Raw genomic sequence first — 22,568 nt, 5'->3', positions numbered from 1 at the left:
GCGTATCACTTTAACCTTTTCCTCAGTTTCCTTAGCTAGGTCAACACTGTGAATCTGGTTTTCTTTGAGTTCTATAATACAGTGGAGTTTGGCACCTCCTGCCATACAAGGCCTCATATGGTGCCATTTTCAAACTCGTCTGGAAACTGTTGTTGTAGGCAAATTCCACCAATGGCAAGTATTTTTCCCAACTACCCTGAAATTCAAGGACGCAAAACCGTAACTGTAACACCCCAAACTCGGCCTAGACGTTACGACCGAATCTGACGTGCCACATCAGATACCTGAAAACCCGTCAAGCCTTAGATGTTAATCCGGTTTTCGTAAAGCCTTTATAGTTTTAAAACCCGCGTATGTCTAATGTTTCATGCTGTTTAAAATGTGTATAGCTTTCAAAACGTTTGTGTTTATCAGAATTAAAGTTGCAGGTTTGCTTACTGAAAATGTTATTATTTTTAAAAGCCGATGTTCTTACTCTAGCAGTTGATGGATACCAAATCATAGCCCAATTAAAAATTAAATCCTCAAATGTCCTTATTACAAAAAAACCCAAATATAAAATCAGTAAATAATAAAGTCATTCGTGATCGTTGTGGCCACCGAGTCCCTCGCAACTCCAAATCGTCTAAGGTTGAAGATTACCTGCGCAATTAAAAGAAAGGGGTGAGTTTACGAAAACTTAGTGTGTAATCCCTTATCAAACTATAGAAAACAGTACATGCGATAATGATGCAGGCTGAGCCTTATTCAAGTCGATGACATGCGGACCTTAGCCCCTAAACAGTAGCGGTGTGGGCCTAAGCCTAATACAGTTTCAGTATAGTGCAAAATGCAACCCATCCCAAAACCATCCAGCACACCACCCATACCAACCAACACACAATATGGGGATATCAACCAACCCACCCAACCAACACACCAATATCACAGCAAAGCTACCAGTAACAATAACGCAGCGTAGCTGCCAATAGCAGTAAGTGTGGCAAGCCACCAGTCATAGTAAACGTGACATAGTCACCAGTACAATACTTCCTCCATATCATAAACCCAATCCCATGCAGATGTCATGTCATAAATATTACGTGCATGCAATATGTCATACTCAAAACCATTCATTTAAAAGTCATACACACATCAAGTAACCTACCACTAGCGTTATAAAGGTCATTTCATCAGTTAGGGGTAAAATACTAATTTTTACCCTTCAGGGGTATTTTGATCATTTAACTAATTTTAGGGTTTCGCTACAGATAACGATCCTTCGAAAGGTCTGCAGTCGAATCGAACGACTCAGATAACCCATATGGCCAAAACAGTGTAAATGGGCCCAAGGCCCACAACTCTGCCCAAGTGGGCCCATACGCCTATATGGCCTATTTAGCTCAAATTCAGTCCTGTCAATGCAGTTTCAATGTTCCATTCCATATTTTTTCACTTACCACATGTCCTATCTGTGTGGGACCCACAGGACCATTGGGCCCACTCAGCCCATCTCGGCCCAACACGGCCCATAACAACCCTAGTCCATTAAACGCACGCAACGGTCTTATAGTCTACCGCCCATAATATGTGGGCTCAATTTACCCCATGAGTGATCGTACGCTCGTAAGGCCTTAATAACTGAAACTCTGGCTTTTTGGCTTTTGCCGATCTACAACAGCCTTGGTGTGGTTACACACCCACGTTCATCATTGAACACAGAGTAAGATTGGGTGTATGACTACACACCTTGATTTGCGAAAGTAACAAAATCCCCTACAAGTCCAAGGCCTACAATCAACCCAACATTCAGTTAGTCTCCACCACATTCAATCACAACAACTACCTTTAACCCAACTCCTCTACTTACCTTGATCAAAGAGAAGGTGGCCAACTATATTTAGATTAGCTAGAGTTGATCTCGCGAATCTTGGCCCTCAACTGCACACACGACAATTTAACAGATAAAACTAATTAAAAAGAATAACCTAGAGCCTCTAAGATAACACTCTTAAAACAAAGAATAATCGGCTTACCCAAGTGTTGGAAGACAGAGTTCCAATGGCTCAAGAACGTTTTGCGCCCTTCGTTCCTCAGTGATAACTGAACCCTGCGAACATACATCATAAAAAAAGAAGTCACCACTCGATAAATACAGAGAACTAAGAGAAAGGAATATTTGAGTTAGAGAAAATAATAAAAGAAACAAGGTTAATAGTCACCACACGACATACTTACCACTAGCAGATAGGCACGGAATTCGCTCAATCAAACTAACCAGGTAACACAGAGATTTAAAAGAATAGGGAAAGGATTCGACAGAGAGAACGATATTTGGCTAACACAGAGACAACCCAAACAAGATGAGCTAGATGATCAAATGGTATTCGGCCAAAGTTCTTAAAGGTAGAAGTGCAATAGAGATGCGATGAAAAAAGCTTTTGAGAGAACTAGAAGGAGAAGATAATTTCGGCACAGCGCTGAGTGTAAACTAGGGTAGTGTTCAATCAGGGACTTAGAAGAGAAAAAAAAACAAAAGAAAAGGTTTTACCAATCGGCACAAAATGAAACCAAGATTTCGGCTTTTCCCGAAAGGCATACAAAGAAATCGGCAGAGGAGAATAATACTCAAAGTGACCGAAAAAAGCAAAAAGCACAATAGCCAAAGAAGAGTTTGGCCCCTACTCCCTACCCAAATGCCGAAAATACACTCCTCAAACCTCTTAGCCTAAATTTGCACCCTCACACACTCCCATACGGCTACAAACTCCTTCCCATTTCAAATTCCATGATAATCTCCAAGATTTTCTCCCCTTATCCCTCCTTGAAATCCTTTGCAACAACCCTTAAGACCAATTCAAACCTTTCATCCTCAGTGTTCAACTCCAACACTACCTCTTGCCGTCCCCTTCTAGCAAAAATAAATATCCCTTTGCTTGACATAGGAGTTGAACTCATGCCCTCTTCAGATGCTCCACATGCCAACTACCACTAAGCCACAAGACTTTTTTATGTCCTCACTCAACCACATTTATTTATAAAGCCTACGCACCAGTGTCCAGGTTCCTTTTAAGCAAAAACAAAAATTATGCAAAAGCCAGATCTTGAACTCAGGACTTCCCAGACAACCCAAAACATGCCCAAATCACTTAGCTAACACACCAACATGCAATTTGTCTCAAAAATGGAAACATTACGACCCCTAAATTTTTAGGGCATTACAACTCTACCCCTTTAAAGAAATTTCGGCCTCGAAATTTACCTGGTCAAAATAGAAGAGGATATTGATGTCGTATAGCCTCTTCTGGTTCCCACGTGGCTTCTTCTCCTCCATGATTACACCAAATTACTTTGACCAATAGAACTGATTTCTTTCTTAGCACTTTAACGTCACTCTCCAATATCTGCATTGGTTCCTCCTCGATGGTTAGATCAAGCCTAACTTCAATTTCCTCAGCTGGCATGATGTGCGAGGGATCAGAGTGGTATCACTTAAGCATTGAAACGTGAAACAAGTAATGAAATCTTTCCAGCTCCAGAGGCAACTCAACTTGATATGCAATCGGTCCTACACGCTTAAGTATCCGGTAAGGCCCAATAAATCAAGGGCTTAGCTTGCCTTTCCGTCTAAACCTCATAATTTTCTTCCATGGTGACACCTTAAGAAAGACGTAGTCCCCCACAGAGTACTCGACCTCTTTACGCTTTAAGTCTACATAGGACTTCAACCTATCATGAAACACCCCGAACCCGAGACCGTCGCCGGAGTCGAACACGAGGTGTTAACAGACTTCAAACCACTTATTAAAAATTTCCCAGACAAGCTGCCAATCTGCGTACTAGTCGCTTCAAAAATCATATCTTGAGTTCTGAAACTCGAAATCCAGTTCCGTAAACTTTCCCCGGAACTAGACTCCTATATATATATGGTAGAATTTTTGTAGAATTTTTGGTTGGGCCAATTGGTACAGTTTATTAGTTAAAGTCACCCCTGTTTCAGGGTTCGACTACTCTGACCTTCATGCATTACGACTTAGATATTTCCCTTTACAGAGCTTCAATGCTTATGCCGATTGTTTCTAATGAAACTAGACTCAAAATGGAATCTATACATATAAGGCATGACTTCTAATTGTCTCTGATTAATTTATGGTGAATTTCTAAAGTCGGAACAGGGGATCCAGAATTCGCTCTGGCCCTGTTTCACAAGAGTTTAATTATCTCCTAAAATACAGCTCATATGGTTGTTTCGTTTCTTCCATATGAAAATAGACTCATCAAGCTTCGATTACATAATTTATTCCTTATTTAATTCCATTCCTACTATTTTTAGTGATTTTTCAATTTCACATCACTGCTGTTACCAGCCTCTGTTACTAAAGCAAACTATGCCTATTTTGTGATTTTTCCTTAATCTAACTAATAATTCATCATACATATCATGAATTTAACACCGAGAATAATCAGCCATGACAACATTATCAAACCAATTTTTACTAAGACTTATGACGAAGTATCATAGGACCAAAATTCAACTTAATATTTATGCCATTTTCGCATGGCTAAAGTTTACATACCAAAGTTCAACAAAACATAATAGCCTATACATGCGAAATGTTCTCCTAGACCAACTAAGAAGAAGATACCCCAAAAGTTGCAATCCGGTGTGATGACTTAGATGACGGTCCGAGCACACAAAAGACGAGTCCAAGGAACCTAAAATAGGTGACAAGCAAACACCGAATGAGTATATAACTCGATGAAGTCATAAGCAATGCACTACCATCCATTAATAACATTATCACAAGAGGAAACAAAATGGAGCGAGGCTAATTACTCCATCCAAACCGAACTATACCATAGTTCCTTAGACCTTCGGTTCAATCTCATACCAAGTTACACATTCACATTCCATATGCTAATCAATAGGATATTTGAGGCATTTTATACATCATTTTGTTTTCGTTACAATCATACAACTAAATGACCTTTCACTTATTCCACGATAATTCTTATGTACGTGACTTCAATTAAAATTGTCACATAGGTTCAAAACTTACCAAGCTCAACTCCAAATATGAACATAGCGCCTATTAGCCATGAACTCAAGGTACTTACCCGATCCACTGTCCGTGATCAACTCAATAATGTCGCACACTCAGTGTCAATAGTGATTCAAAAGCATATAGTGAGTCCGCACACTTAGTGCTATATAATCAACTCGCACACTTAGTGCTATATAATCAAATTCGCACACTTAGTGCTGTACAAATTTTAAACCCGCACACTTAGTGCCAATCTCATGATCATAAATGTTTATACCCGCACACTTAGTGCCAAATCAACAACTCAATACATCTCACCTCTTTTCTTTTCATTCAATACTTTCATCACCACATACATACATGTATATAAATTTATCATTCCTTTCGGCATAATTACATAGACATTATGTCTATTTAAATCAATACAAAATATATGCTTAGTGACTTACCTTGTGTTGGGTAAAATAGTTCCAAGTCGGCTACTCGATGACCTTCGTCTTTCCCTTGCTTGATTCTCCTCCTTTAACTCCTTGAGCTTAATCAATAAATCAACTAGTTTAACCATCTTGCTAAACATTCATAATTCAATTACACATGCATATGTATGTTTGTATATTCGGCAACCATCCTCACTAATTACCCATTTAGTCGATTATACACATAATTAAAGGTAACATCACGAACGGGCATACTTATGTATATATATATATATACACACTTCCAAATGGGCATCACAATTAGATTTAACACCACCTTCATACTCAATTAGATGGCCGAATGTATGTATATATATACAATGTCAACTATAACATCTTTTAAACACCTAATTTCATCTCATGAACACTTAATCAAATTTTCCTAATCTAGCATATATTTTCACATCTATTTGTAACATCATGTAAATTCACATATAACTACATTTCTTAAGTTCTACATCTTAATGCCCATTATAGCCACTCCCATGGTCTAAATCTAACAATCGGCAACACCTACCTTTTCAATATGTTAGCCGAATACTCATTCTCTTCTTAGTCCAAAATTCTGCACTTCCAACAAGTTAGCTTAACAATTCCAACTTTCATGCTAACATCCCAAGCAACTTAACACATCCATATAACTAGCATGCTAATAGCATCGAGGTATCAACCAAAATTTTAGGCTCCTTAGCCAAATTCTAACTCTCCATCAACCCCAAATCCAACCATGAGATAGATAGAATTTAGACTCATCACCCAAAGGTTGTATATACTTCCAAAGATACCCTTGAACATACCTTAATCTAGAGGACCACCTTGGCCGAATCTTCCTTCTTCCCCTTCCTCTAGTTACGGCAATTGCAAAAGAAAGAAAGCATGAACACTCCTTCTTCTTCTCAAGTCACGGCAATGGAGAAGAGAGATGAGCATTTTTTTTTCTTTTTCCTTCTTTTACTAACATTATTTTATTTCCAATAACCCAATTTCTTATTATAATATCTAATTAAACATATGTATTGCCCATCAACATTCCATCTTGGCCGGCCACTATAAAGAAATTGGGCAACTTGACATGCAAGTCCACCCTTGTGTTAACATGCACTAATAAGCCATTTAAAATTAGCCTATCATATTTCACTATGTCTCATATTGATCCCTATTTAATAATTTCTCATGCAATTGGCAAAATTAGAGAATGAAACTTCCACATACTCATGTACACACATAATAAGCATAGAATATAGCAATTAATTATTTTTATGACTCGGTTTTGTGGTCCCAAAACCACTTTCCGACTAGGGTCACACTAGGGCTGTCACATATCAAATGCTTCTTTCAACCGCTCTCAAATTAGTTTTACCTTGTCTTCTGTATCAGCAACTAGCTCCAGCCCTAAAATTCACCGCTCACCCAGTTCAGTCCAACAAGTAGGAGTACGACACCTACGACCATATAACGCTTTGTACGGTGCCATTCGAATATTGGGCTTGTAGCTGTTGTTATACGCAAATTCCGCCAACGAAAAATAATCCTCCCAGCTACCCCTGAAATCCAATACACAACTTCTTAACATATCTTCCAATATCTGAATTACTCTCTCAGACTATCCATCCGTCTGAGGATGAAAAGCAATACTGAAATCAAGTCGTGTACCCAAAGCCTCGTGTAGCTTCTTCTAGAACTGAGATGTGAACCTAGGATCTCTGTCAGATATGATAAAAACCTGTACCCCATGCAATCTTACAATCTCAGCCACATACAACTTGGTCAACTTTTGTAATGAATAATCAGTGCGAACCGGTATAAAATGGGCAGACTTAGTCAGTCGTTCTACAATTACACAAACCGAATCTTTCTTAGAAGGCGTCAAGGGTAACCCACTCACAAAATCCATGGTTACCCTCTCCCAATTCTAGAGTGGAATTTTAACTTGCTGCAATAGTCCCGAAGGTAATTGATGCTCAGCCTTAACCTGTTGGCACATCAAACACCTACTCACATAATCGATAACTTCTCGTTTTAACCCAGGCCACCAATACAACTCACGAAGATCTCGGTATAACTTGTTCCCACCAGGATGCATGGCATAAGGACTACCATGTGCCTCTCGCAGAATAGCCTGCCTCAGCTCAGAATCCCTCGGCATACACACTCTTCCACGGAAACATAATACCCTTTCCCCATTCAGTCCAAAATTTGAAGTCTCACCATTTCCCACTTGTTAGAACTGAGAAACTAGCTACTCATCAAATAACTGTTTCTCCTTAATTTGGTCAGTCCAAGTCGGTCTCAGTTGCAGTTCAGCTAACAAGCTACCATCATCGTACAGGCTAAGATGAGCAAACATTGCTCTTAGATCAAAGACAACTCTACGGCTCAGTGCGTCAGCTACCACAATAGCTTTGCCTGAGTGGTACCCAATTGAACAATCATAATCTTTAAGCAACTCAATCCACCTTCGTTGCCTAAGGTTCAACTCCTTTTGAGTAAGGAGATATTTGATGCTCTTATGGTCCGTATAATAATCATTCTTTCCCCATATAAATAATGCCTCCAAAATTTTAATGCAAACACCACCGCCGCCAACTCCAGATCATGAATGGGATAGTTCGTCTCGTGAGGTTTAAGCTGCTACGACACATAAGCAACCACCTTTCCTTCTTGAATCAACACACACCCTAATCCAATGTGTGATGCATCACTGTAAACAGTAATTTTTTTCCCAGACTCTGGCTGTATCAAAATGGGAGCCTCAGTTAAAACTTTATTCAATTTCTCAAAACTCTCTTGCTGTTTATTAGACCAAACAAACGACACCCCTTTTCGCAGCAACTTAGTCAAAGGTGCGGCTATCACTGAAAACCCTTCCATGAAACGTCTGTAATATCCAGCCAAACCCAGAAAACTTCAATTCTCAAATACAGTCTTTGGTGGTTCCACCCCAATACGGCTTCAATTTTTCGAGGATCAACCCTAATCCCCCCGACAGACACCACGTGACCCAGAAATGTCACTTCTTGTAGCCGAAACTCACACTTGCTGAACTCGCATACAATTACTTCTGCCTTAGGATTTGAAGAACGATCCGCAAATGTTCATAATGCTCCACCTCGGTTTTCGAATACACTAGAATATCATCTATGAACACTACTATGAACCGATCCAGATAGGGTTGAAATACTCGATTCATCATGTCCATGAAAGCAACTGGTGCATTCGTTAACCCAAACGGCATTACCAGGAACTCGTAGTGACCATAACTAGTCCTAAATGCTGTATTATACACATCAGCTTCCTTAACCTTTAGCTGATGGTAACTAGATCGAAGATCTATTTTGAAGAACACTGCAACTCCCCGCAACTGATCAAACAGATCATCTATCCTCGGTAAAGGGTACTTATTTTTATGGTCAATTTATTCAATTGACGATAGTTAATGCACATGCGCATGGACCCATCCTTTTTCTTCACAAACAAAACTAGCTCCCCAAGGGGACACACTCGGTCGAATGAATCCTCAGTCTAACAGCTCCTGAATTTGAGCCTTTAGCTCCACTAGCTCCTTTGGTGCTATCCTATATGGGGCGATCGACACTGGAGTTGTTCCAGGTAAGAGCTCAATTCCAAATTCGACCTCACGGTCTGGGGGCAAGCTAGGAAGCTCTTCTGGGAAAACATCTGGAAACTCCTTAACAGTTCTTACATCCTCAACAGAAAGACTCTTAGTCCCTAAATTGCTAACATATGCTAGAAAAGCCTCACAACCCTTACGAACCAGCTTCTCGGCTTTTAACGCCGATATCACATTAGACAAGTAATCTCTTCACTCCCCTATTACAGCCACCTACTCATCCTCCAAAGTCCTCAACACCAACCGCTTAGCAGCACGATCCAACTTCGCACGATGCTTCACTAGCCAATCCATGCCTAAAATAATATGAAATCCTCGAATGGCAGTTCCATCAAATTTGCAGGAAATACGACCCCTTGAACTTCTAAGGGCACTTCTTTGAACAACTTATCCACCCTAACCAACTGCCCTAGTGGACTCAACACCATCATTTCATTAGTAGTGCTCTCAAACTGAATACCCAACTTCTCAGACACAGTGCACGTAACATACGAATGCGTAGATCCAATATCAATTAAAGCAACAAATGGTGAATTATGGATCAAGAACGTACCGGTTATGACGTCTGAGGCGTCACCATCCTCTCGGTGGCGAGCAGCATAAACCAAGGCTGGTTGTCTCGCCTCCGTACTACCCATGCCTCTACCTGGCACTCCATGACCTCGTCCAAACCCATTTCCACCTCTAGCCTGTCCACGACCTCTCAGTGGCTGACCACTTCTCACTGGCTAAACACGACCCTGTCCTGTAGCTTGCATCTAAGTAGGCCTTTGAGGACAATTTCTAACCTGATGATCTATAGGCCCACATCTGAAGCATGCCCCAATCTTTTTTCCAGCACTCACCCAAATGAGATCTCCCATAATCAGCACAGGGCTGCGATTTTGTAGAAACAACAGAATCTCCAGCTTGGACTGACCCATCAAACTTGGCTCTCTTAATAGGACTACCTGTAAAACCCGAGGATCCAAACTCCCTTTTGCCTCTGCCTCAATCTTTTTCACGATTCTGGCGCTCCAAGTGCTTCACATCTTGAGCAATCTTTGCTTTCTCCACTAAAGCAGCAAAGTCTCGCTCCTTCTGTAGAGCTATTAGAACTCTCAACTCATCACGAAGGCCGTCCTCAAAACGCACACAGCATTCGTACTCATCGCTACTATCCCACGAGTATAACGACTCAAACGCAGAAACCCCGCCTTTTATGCCGCCACAGTCCTGTTCCCCTGGGTCAAGTTCATAAATTTTTTCCTTCGGGCGTCCACATAACTTGTGCCTACATATTTTCCCTGGAAAGACGTCTTGAAGAAATCCCATGTCAGACGGTCAGCTTGTGTACCTTCCCTCACAGTAAGCCACCATTGATAAGCTTCATCTCATAGTAACGACACCACCCCTTTCAACTTCTGTTCCACAGTACAGTCAAGATCATCCATTATCCGTTTCGTAGCCTCTAACCAATATTCTGCCACATTCGGGGCTATACCAGAAACACCACTAAAGATCTTCGCCCCATTAGATCAGAGTCACTCAGAAATTGACCCTCGAGCCACTTGTCCCGTACTCACTCCAACAACCCTTTCAAGAACCCGTAGCATCGCCTAAGACAAGACATCATCCCCAATTGCTCAATCATGAGACCCAGTCTCAGTTACTGGTGAAGCCGGTGTCTCCCTAGCAGGCATGTGAGCCGGCGCTGAAGACCCAACTGTAGCACCCCCTCGGCCTCTACAACGGCCTTATGTACCCCTTCCACGAATACCTCTAGCGCTCATATCACGATACGCTTTATCTGAATTTAGAAGTTTTATGCTATCAATTTGTAATTCTAGTTGTTATTAATAAATATTTTATGAAAATAATGTTTAGAGCTATATTTCCGTAGATCGAGAGTCCACTACCACTATCAGTCTTTTACAATCTCAGTTTGTTCTAACTAGAAATTCTCGTATTGCTCTACTATCTATAACAGTTTCTCAGCACAACATTTGTGGCAGCCCAAAATTGACCCTAGTCGGGAAGTGGTTTCGGGACCGCTAAACCAAGTCACCGAAATGTTTGAACGTAATATTTATTGTCTAGAATATGTAATTATGAATGTCTGAAAATTTCAGGCTTCGATTTAGCCGATAGCATGTGAATTCAGTTAGTACGACTTGTGTGACACTTTTGAAAAGTGATAGGCTAATCTATAAGGACCTAATAGTGCATGTAGTCAAGGGAGGACTTGCATGTCAAATTTCCCCCTAATAGCTAGTGGCCGCCATGACAAGAGATTATGGGTAAAAACATGTCATAAAACATGTTGGGACAATGATGTATGTAAGAAAAAATAAAATAGTGAGCATGGGAATTTAATAATGAAAGGAACAAAAAAAAAAGAGAAAAAATGGTCTCATGCATGCCCATTGCAGTGAGTGTGGAGAAAGAAAGAAGAATTTTTGTTCATCATTTTCATTTCCTTTGGGCTGAAAATTCTAAGGAAGAAGGAAGGAATTCTTGTTTCATGTTGGTTTGGAAGAGGTTTAGGAGGAGGTCCGCCATACTTGTACCTAGATTAAGGTAAGTTTGATGTTTTGCCATGAGATTCATGTATATTTTAGTTGCTAGCTTGATGTTCTTGTTAGCCCATGGTTCAAATCTTTGTTATGTCATGGGAATGAAATTCGCCAAAGTGAATATGGTGTTAATGCCATTGCATGCTAAATATCAAGCTTGATAATGATACATGTGATGGTGGATTGAGGATTCTTAGATTTTCTTTTAGCATTTTGAATGAGATACTAAGTTCTTTGTTTAACCATGACCAAATTGAAGCGGTATGGTGTTGTGGTATTCGCCATGTTATATCCATAAGTATGATTCATGCATGTTGCATGGTAAGTAAGATTTAAGCTTTGGATATGTGTATATATTTGGATATAAGCCACTTGAGAATTGGCCATTGCACCTACATGAATATATGTTTGCACATGATGAATTGGTATGACATATATACCATTTTAAGGTGTATATTTGCTTGTGATGTTGTTTCGGTTATGAAATAAATGAGAGATGTGTATAGAGCTACAATATGTAATGCGTTAATTAGGAAAATGTATGCTGTTTTTTTGTGTAGTATTAAGTGTAAAATTGGCCTCAACATAGACATGCATATTCGGCCAAAGGAAGTAGATTGGTGTGCATGTATTCGGTTAGAGGCAACCATATTGAAGCCTTATCTTGGCTTAGATTGTTGACCAAATGGGTAATAAGTGAGGATGGTTGCCGAATATACAAACATACATATGCATGTGTAATTGAATTATGAATGTTTAGCAAGAGGGTTAAACTAGTTGATTTATTGATTAAGCTCAAGGAGTTAAAGAAGGAGAATCAAGCAAGGGAAAGACGAAGGTCATCGAGTATCCGACTTGGACTATTTTACCCAACACAAAGTAAGTCATTAAGCATATATTTGATATTGCTTAAATGATTGTAATATCTATGCAATTGTGTTTAATGAGATGAAATATATACAAATGTATGTGTATGAAAAGATGATATTGTTGAACGTAAAAGAGATAGTGAAATGTGTAGGAAGTTTGCTTGGCACTAAGTGTGCGAGAAATAGATGTGTCGGGGGCGAGATTGGCACTGAGTGTGCGAGCTTGTAATGTATGGCACTAAGTGTGCGAGTTTGGACTATATGACACTATGTGTGCGGGCTTGAATCACATGGCACTAAGTGTGCGTGATTGAGTATTAAGCACTATGTGCGCGAACTCTACACATATCTCCGATTGAACATTTATATGGAGGCGTGACTTCATCGAGATGAGTATGGACAGCGGAAAGAGTAAGTACCTTGAGTTCATGGCTAATAGATGCTATGTTCATGCTCGGGGTGGAGTTGGTAAGATTTAAATCTATGTGATGATTTCAATTGCATTCCCGTAAATAAGGTATCGTGGAATAGATGAAAGTTCATTTGATTGCATGATTGTTGCGGAAATGAAATGATTTATGGAAATTGCTTCAAATATCCTATTGAACAGTATATGAAATGTAAATGTATGACTTGGTATGAGATTGATCCGAAAGATCTAAGGAACTATGGTATAGTTCGGTATGGCTGGAACACTTGGCCTTGTTTCATTATTTCATTTTATGATAATTGTATTAATGGATGGTTGTGGAATGCTTATGACTTACTGAGTTATAAACTCACTCGGTGTTTTCTTGTCACCCATTTTAGGTTTCTTGGACTCGTTTCCTTTTGGGTTTTCGTAATCATCAACGAAGTCATCACACCAAGAGCAATTTTTGGTATTGTCTTCTTAGTCAACTTAGGAGAACATTTGGCATGTATGGGCTATTTTGTTTTGTTAAATTTTGGGTTGTAAACTTTAAGCCATGTGAAAATGGCCTATGTGGTCGTTTGAGTGGGATGCTAGAATCTATAGCCACGAGTCCTAGAAACCTTAATTTTGATAAGGTGGCCATAATTTGTGTCACGTATGATGGATGATTAGTAAGGCTAAGGAAGGATTCATGAAATTGGCATAGTCTACTGCAGTAACTGTTGCGGACGGCAGCAGTGATATGAGATCGAAAAATCACTAAAAATAGTAGAAGTGGAATTAATAGCTAAAAAAATTATGTACTCGAAGCTTGATGGATCTATTTTCATATGGATGAAACGAAATGACCATATGAGCTGTATTTTAAGAGATATCCAAGATTTCGTGAGACAGGGCCAGAACGGTTTCTGGATTCCCTGTTCCGACTTTGAAAATTAATTATAAATTAACCAGAGAAAATTAGGAGTCATACCACATATTAATAAATTCTTCTTTGAGTCTAGTTTCTATAGAAACAAACGGCATCAGCATTTAATCCCTACACAGGGAGTTATTCCAGTTGTAACGCATGAAGGTCAGTGTAGTCGACCCCTGTAACATGGGAGACTTTAACTAATAAACTGTACTAATTTGCTTGACTAAAAATTCTAGAAAAAAATCTGTAGATGGAAATATAAGTCTAGTTTCAGGGAAAAATTACGAAACTGATTTTCGAGTTGTAAAACTCAAGTTATGATTTTTGAAGCGACTAGTACACAGATTGGCAGCTTGTCTGGAAAATTCTCAATAAGTGGTTTGAAGTCTGTTAACACCTCGTGTCCGACTCCGGCGACGGTCTCGGGTTCGGGGTGTTACAACATTATAGTTTAAAGCAATAGATACTAGCAGAGAACTTACAGATTTTGTGTCGGAGACTCGGTGTGCCACAATTCTAGTAACATCATTTCAGAAACAAGCCAAGTTCCGTTGATAAATTTCAAAACCAAATTTTGGAAAAACCCAATAAAACAATTTTCTGCTACCCATACCATAGCCGAGTTTTTGTAACTTGGCTCTGATACCACTAAATGTAGCAACCTAAACCCAGCCTAGACGTTACTACTGGATCTGACATGCCACATCAGATACCCGAAAACCCGTCAAGCCTTAGATGTTAATCAGGTTGTTGTAAAGCCTTTATAGTTTTAAAACCCACGTAGGTCTAGTGTTTCATGCTGTTTAAAACGTGTATAGTTTTCAAAACATTTGTTTTTATCAGAATTAAAGTTGCAAGTTCACTTACCGAAAACGTTATTATTTTGAAAACCCGATGTTCTTACTCTAGCAATTAATGAATACCAAACCATAGCCCAATTAAAAATTAAATCCTCAAATGTCTTTATTACAAAACAAAACCAAAATATAAAATCAGTAAATAATACAGTCATTCGTGATCGTTGTTGCCATCGAGTCCCTCGTAACTCCAAACCGTCTAAGGTTGAGGATTACCTGCGCAATTAAAAGAAAGGGGTGAGTTTACGAAAACTCAGTGTGTAATCCCTTATCAGACTATAGAAAACAGTGCATGTAGTAACAGTCTGGGCCTGAGCCCTATTCAGTATCAGTACAATCTGGGCCTTAGCCCCTAAATAGTAGCGGTGTGGGCCTAACCCAATACAGTTTCAGAATAGTGCGAAATGCAACCCATCCCAAAACCATCCAGCACACCACCCTTACCAACCAACACACCATGTGGGGATATCAATCAACCCACCCAACCAGCACACCAATATCGCAGCAAAGCTGCCAGTAACAATAATGTAGCGTAGCTGCCAGTAGTAGTAAGTGTGGCAAGCCACCAGTCATAGTAAACGTGACATAGTCACCAGTACAGTACTTTGACCATATCATAAACCCAATCCCATGCAGATGTCGTGTCATAAATATTACGTGCATGCAGTATGTCATACTCAAAACCAATCATTTAAAAGTCATACACACATCAATTAACCTACCACTAGCGTTATAAAGGTCATTTCATCAATTAGGGGTAAAATAGTAATTTTTACCCTTTAGGGGAATTTTGACCATTTAACTGATTTTAGGGTCTCTATACAGATAACGACCCTTCAAAAGGTCTACAGTCAACTCGAACGACTCAGATAACCCATATGGCCGAAATAGTGTAAATGGGCCCAAGGCTCATAACTCAGCCCAAGTGGGCCCATATGCCCATGTGGCCCATTTAGCTCAAATTCAGTCCTGCTAATGCGGTTTCCATGTCCCATTCCATATTTTTTCCACTTATTGCATGTCCTACCCGTGTGGGGCCCATAGTTCCATTGGGCCCGCTCGTCCCATCTCGGCCCAACACGGCCCATAAGAGCCCTAGTCCATTAAACGCATGCAATGGTCTTATAGTCTACCGCCTATAATATGTCGGCTCATTTACCCCACGAGCGATTACATGCTCGTAAGGCCTCAATAGCCGAAACTCTGGCTTTTCAGCTTTTGTCGATCTACAACATCCTTGGTGTGGTTACACACCCACGTTCATCATTGAACACAAAGTAAGATCAGGTGTACGACTACACACCTTGATTTACAAAAGTGAAAGAATCCCCTACGAGTCCAAAGCCTACAATCAACCTAACATTCAGTTAGTCTCCACCACATTCAATCGCAACAACTACCTTTAACCCAACTCCTCTACTTACCTTGATCAAAGAGAAGGTGGCCAACTGTATCTAGATTAGCTAGAGTTGATCTCGCGAATCTTGGCCCTCAACTGCACACACGACAGTTTAACAGATAAAACTAATTAAAAAGAATAACCTAGAGCCTCTAAGATAACACTCTTAAAACAGGGAATAATTGGCTTACCCAAGTGTTGGAAGACAGAATTCCGATCGCTCAAGAACGTTTTGCAACCTTCATTCCTCAGTGATAACTGAACCCCGCGAACATACATCATAAAAAAAGAAGTCACCACTTGACAAATATAGAGAACTAAGAGAAAGGAATATTCGACTTAGAGAAAATAATAAAAGAAACAAGGTTAACAGTCACCACACGACATACTTACCACTAGCAGAGAGGCAACAAATTTGCTCAATCAAACTAACCAAGTAACACAGAGATTTAAAAGAATAGGGAAAGGATTCAACAGAGAGAAGGATATTCGGCTAACACAGAGACAACCCAAACGAGATGAACCAGATGATCAAATGGTATTCGGCCAAAGTTCTTAAAGGTAGAAGTGCAATAGAGATGCGATGGAAAAAGGGTTAGAGAGAAGAAGAAGGAGAAGAGAATTACGGCATAGTGCTGAGTGTAAACTAGGGTAGTGTTTAATCAAGGACTTAGAAGAGAGAAAAAAAAGAAAAGATTTTACCAATCGGCACAAAATGAAACCAAGGTTTCGGCTTTTCTCGAAAGGCATACAAAGAAATCAGCAGAGGAGAATAATACTCAAAGTGACCGAAAAGAGAAAAAAGAACAATAGCCAAAGAAGAGTTCGGCCCCTACTCCCTACCCAAATGCCGAAAACACACTCCCCAAACCCCTTAGTCGAATTTGCACCCTCACACACTCCCATACGGCTACAAACTCCTTCCTATTTCAAATTCCATGATAATCTCTAAGATTTTCTCCCCTTATCCCTCCTTGAAATCCTCTGGAACAACCCTTAAGACCAATTCAAAACCTTCATCCTTAGTGTTCAACTCCAACACTAACTCTTGCCGTCCCCTTCTAGCAAAAATAAATACTCCTTTACTTGACATGGGATTCGAACTCATGCACTCTTCAAATGCTCTACACGCCAACTACCACTAAGCCACAAGACTCTTTTATGTCCTCACTCAACCACATTTATTTATAAAGCCTACGCACAAGTGTCCAGTTCCTTTTAAGCAAAAATAAAATTTTTTGCAAAAGCCAAAGCTTGAACCCAGGACTTCCCAGACAACCCTAAACATGCCTAAATCACTTAGCTAACACATCAACATGCAATTTGTGTCAAAAATGAAGAAATTACGACCCCTAAATTTTTAGGGCGTTACAGTAACATGTTCTCAAGAATCTAAATCGTCCGCTTAGACTGGCCATCAGTCTGCGAGTGAAAAGTCGTGCTAAAATTCAACTTTGTACCCAAGGCTTCTTGCAGCTTCTTCCAAAATCTCGAATTGAATCTCGGGTCTCTATCTGAAATAATCGATAACGGTACCCCATGTAATCTCATAATCTCAGATACATACAAGTCAGCCAACTTGTCAAGTGAGTAGTTAGTTCGTACTGGAATAAAGTGAGTCGACTTCATTAGCCTATCAACTAGAACCCAAACAGCATCTTTCTTTTTCGGGGTCAATAGTAATCCCATCACGAAATTTATAGTAATCCTATCCCACTTCCAATCGAGGACCACCACAGGCTATAACAAACCTAAAGGTACTTGGTGTTCAGCCTTGACTTGCTGGCATATCAAGCATTTCGATACAAAATCAAAGATGTCTCTTTTCATGCCATTCCACTAGTATATTTTCTTCAAATCATTATACATCTTGGTACTTCCCAGATGAATAGACAAATGGCTGTCATGTGCCTCTTGCGAAATTTTCTGAATAAGCTCATCGTCTCTCGGTACACAGATCCTATCTCTGAACATCAAGAAATCGTCGGAACCAATCTGAAAATCTGATTCAGTGCTTGACTCGCATTGAGCTCTCTTGGCTTGCAAATCGCTATCATTGATCTGAGCTACACATATTTCTTGTAGAACCGTTGGTATGGCTCTTAACTCTGCCAAAACCAAACCATCATCTAACAAGGCTAACTGCGTGTTCAAGGCTCTCAAAGCAAACAGGGATTTTCTGTTTAGTGTATCTGCGACCACATTCGCCTTTCCCAGGTGGTAGTCAATGATCAGTTCATAATATTTAATCAACTCTAACCATCTCCGTTGTCTCAAATTCAGTTCTTTTTTAGTCATCAAATATTTCAAACCCTTGTGATTGGTGAATACATGGCACGTCTCACCATACAAATGGTGTCTCCCAATCTTCAGGGCAAATACAATGGCGGCTAGCTCCAAATCCTGTGTTGGATAATTTTTCTTGTACGACTTTAGTTGCCTCGAAGCATACGGTATTACTTTGCCCTCTTGCATAAGCACGTAACCCAGTCCATTTAGGGACGCATCACTATAGACCACGAATTCCTTTTCGACTCGGGTTGCACTAAAACTGGAGCCTCAGTTAGCAATGTCTTTAATTTCTCGAAACTCTGTTGACACTTCTATGACCATTCAAACTTAACATCTTTTTTCAGCAACCTCTTCAAAGGAGTTGCAATCATCGAAAATTCTTTTACGAAGCGTCGATAGTAACCGGCTAAACCCAAAAAGCTTCTAACCTTGGGTACGTTCTCTAGCGGCTTCCACTCAACAATAGTAGATATTTTATTTCGATCAACTCGGATGCCATCACCCGACAAAATGTGACCCAAAAATCCTACCTCTCGAAGCCAAAACTCACTTTTGCTGAACTTAGGCTACAATTTCTTGTCTCGTAAGGTATATAAAATAGTCCTCAGCTGTTCAGCATGTTTAGAGTCATTACGGACATAGATCAAAATATCGTCAATGAATACCACAACAAACTTGTCCAGGTATGGTTGGAAAACATGATTCATTATGTCCATAAACGCGGCTGGGGCATTCGTTAGACCAAAAGGCATGACTAGGAACTCGAAATGACCATACCTCGTTCTGAAAGCGACCTTAGGCACATCCGACTCTTTAACTCGTAACTGGTAGTAACTGAATCTCAGATCTATTTTTGAAATTACAGTGGCTCCTTTCAATTGATCAAACAGATCATCAATCCTTGGCAACGGATACTTATTCTTGATAGTTACCTTGTTAAGTTGTCTGTAGTCTATACATAGCCTCATTGAACCATCTTTTTTCTTTACAAATAACACTCGAGCACCCCAAGGCGAAAAGCTTGGTCTTGCAAAACCTTTTTCTGTCAGTTCTTGCAACTGTACTTTTAACTCTTTTAGTTTGGTTGGCGTCATCCTATACGGAGCGATAAAAATAGGAGTTGTCCCAGGCACCATCTCAATACCAAACTCTACTTCTCTAACAAGAGGTAATCGGGGTAGCTCTTCCAAAAACACATTCGAATACTCGCATACTATCAGTACCAATTCCAAATTCAACTCAGATTCTCTAGTATTCAACACGAAAGTAAGGTAGGCTTCATATCCTTTTCTCATATACCTTTCAGCCATCATTGAGGTAACCACAACCGACGGAGTATCCAACTCATTTGAATCGATTCGGAGAATCTCACCACCTGAACATTTCAATTGAATATACTTGCTACCACAATTTACAATCACATCATGCACAGCCAACCAATCCATGCCAAGTATTACATCAAACTCATCAAATGACAATAACATAAGTTTAGCCGAAAAACTATGACCTTGAATCGTCAAAGGACAATTCTTACAAACTTTATCAAATAGGACTAACTTACCTAGAGGGTTTGACACCTTAATCACAAATTTCGTAGGTGCTACAGGCATATCCATGCTAGACTCCAAGTTCATGCAAATGTACGAATGGGTTGACCCTGGATCAATTAAGGCAATGACACGAGTATCATAGATAGAAAATGTACCCGAGATGACATCGGGATTAGAGGCTTCCTCTCTAGCACGTATTGCATATGTTCTTGTCGAAGCTCGAGCCTCTGATTTTACAGTAGCATCCTTAGCAACAGTTCGAATTCCACTTGCACTTCCGGGATGTCTCGGGGGTCTACACCGAGAAATACGAGCATTCAGCTATGAGGCTGACTTAACCTCTTTATTAGCTCGATCCGAGCAGTCTTTGAGAAAGTGGTCAAGAGACCCACATTTAAAACACGCACCACTCTTTATTCGGCACTTTCTGAAGTGAAATTTGTTGTAGCTTTTACACTTCGGCTTTTGATCATCTACGCTTCCCACACTAGTTACCATTTATGTCGCTTGGAGCTTCTTGCTCTACCCGAATACCTTACTAATGAAGTAGAGCATTCTTAATGACTTCTTGATTTCTTTGTGGTAAAGAAGTGTGCTCTGCCGCTAGACCTCTTACTCGAAACTTGAGCTTCTCTCTTAGCTTGCTTTCTTTTGTTATTCAGCTCTTCGGCCTTCTTGGCCCGGTCAACTAATGCGACAAATTCTCATATCTCAAGGATCTCGATCAGCAATTTAATTTCCTCATTCAAGCCTTCCTCGAAGTGCTTACACATTTCTGTCTTTAATTGGACCCATCCATTCCATACTGACTTAACCTTACAAATTCCCTTTCGTACTCTGAAACAGTCTTATTTCCTTATTTGAATTCCAGGAACTCCTTTCGTTTAGAGTCCAAAAACCTTTGACTGATATATTTGTTTTTAAACTCAGCTTGGAAGAACTCCAATGTAATATCTTCCTTTAGTACCACTGAGGATGCCGTCTTCCACCAGTGGTATACATTATCTTTCAGAAGAGATACAACACACTTCAAGCACTCCTCGGGTGTACATGAAAATTCATCCAAAACTCATGTAGTATTCTCGAGCTAGAACTCAGCTCGTTCAACATCATCCTCGATCTTGGCCCTAAACTCATCTTAGGCTTGATTGGAAGACATTTGCTATATCCAAATACAATTAAAAAGGTTAGGAGATGTCACACTATCATAACTTGTATAATGGCATGTATAACTAGACTAGAGACACACTACGTTAGTCCGAGAATTGACTAAACTATAGCTCTGATATCACTAAATGTAGCACCTCTTACCCGTACTCGAGACTGAGACAAGGTACGAGGTGTTATCAGAAACATATTCAGACACTTCCAAAAAATACGGGTTATAAAATTTCATTTTAATTTAAAACTAATCAAATAACATCATAGTGTCCTGATTATGGACTTACAGCGTCCAAAACATACATTAAAAGTGATCCGGGACAAAACCGAGATCTATAGAAAATTTTAGCGAAATACCTAGGGTTATACCTCACACGCCCGTGTGCTTGGGGACACATCCGTGTGCTTGGGGACACACCCGTGTGGCCCACCTATTGAATTATTTGGATTTATCTTTCATTTCGAACCTATAGGGGTTTTCACATGGGTAATCACATACCGGTGTCCCTAGCCCGTGTCCCTTACATGGCCTAGACACACCCGTGTCATCGTCCATGTCCAAAAACCTGAACATTCTGTTTATGACGTCATCATTCATTTTGAGGCACATGGCCAAGGCACACGCCCGTGTGCTAGGCCATGTCCTCCACAAGGTTGAGACACACAGCCGTGTCTCTGCCACTGTGTTTACTACCATGTAAAATGACCTAAAATTTTAGGTGCAGCGGACACAAGCGCAGGCATAACGCCCATGGGGGCTGACCGTGTCTCACAACGGCCTAGCCACATGCCCGTGTCTCTACCCGTGTGGACCTTTCTAGGGCTATTTTCCAAGCCTTTGGTCACCCTCTATCATCCATACGCACTTAAAGACTTCAATGGTATTTAACATGGCCTAATTATACTCTTAAAAAACCTTGGCACAACTCATTGCATGTTAACCTCATCTCATCGATTTAGTACATGCTAAGTTATCCTTTTCGTATTAGGGATTAACATAGCACATTTTACATTTTACACTTAGGCCATAGTATAACCATATACCATTATATGCTATGTCCACTCTGAAATTATTAGTACCTATTTCAAACATCCATCCGTGATAAACCTCATCATCGTATCTCATGAAACATTTAAACATAAACATACATCATTAGTAAGTTTACAACCTACATTAATATGAGCCATATCTCATGGTCATATACAAAATCAATAAGTATACCATTTAAGCCCTTAAATTGGCTAGCCAAATGACACATATAACAAAATAACCAAAAATTCTAAACATGCCATTAAACAATATAAAAGTATCTATATACCAAAGCGAGACAAGTTGATAGTGTGTTGATTCTCCAACCGTCTTCCAATCTTCACGAGTCCACGAGCTCTGTAAGACAGGGAAAAAAAAAAGGCGTCAGCTTTT

The 22,568-nt window shown here is 39.9% G+C and overlaps 1 protein-coding gene across 1 annotated transcript; it reads right to left on the bottom strand.

The window, feature by feature from the left end:
- Positions 1–9,427: 9,427 nt before the first annotated feature.
- On the bottom strand, positions 9,428–10,445 carry LOC108475257 (uncharacterized). Its single transcript, XM_017777231.1, has 3 exons — positions 10,136–10,445; positions 9,920–10,081; positions 9,428–9,855 (listed from the first exon to the last, which is right to left on the bottom strand). Exons 1-3 carry the CDS (start codon positions 10,443–10,445, stop codon positions 9,428–9,430), a joined length of 900 nt encoding a protein of 299 aa, XP_017632720.1.
- Between the last annotated feature and the right edge of the window lie 12,123 nt (positions 10,446–22,568).

The sequence above is a fragment of the Gossypium arboreum genome, chromosome 3 (genome assembly GCF_025698485.1).
Source record: "Gossypium arboreum isolate Shixiya-1 chromosome 3, ASM2569848v2, whole genome shotgun sequence".
Lineage (NCBI taxonomy): Eukaryota > Viridiplantae > Streptophyta > Magnoliopsida > Malvales > Malvaceae > Gossypium > Gossypium arboreum.
The sequence above is the reverse complement of the archived record's forward strand: the minus strand, read 5'-3'. Positions and strand labels throughout refer to the sequence as shown.

What these genes read in the sequence shown, in the direction of transcription:
- LOC108475257 (XM_017777231.1), bottom strand. Translation starts at nt 10,445, where the DNA reads ATGGGATTTCTTCAAGACGTCTTTCCAGGGAAAATATGTAGGCACAAG. An exon ending in GCACTTGGAGCGCCAGAATC is followed by an intron (nt 10,082 to 10,135) that starts GTGAAAAAGATT and finishes CGGGTTTTACAG; the next exon opens with GTAGTCCTATTAAGAGAGCC. An exon ending in GTGGGCCTATAGATCATCAG is followed by an intron (nt 9,856 to 9,919) that starts GTTAGAAATTGT and finishes GTGTTTAGCCAG; the next exon opens with TGAGAAGTGGTCAGCCACTG.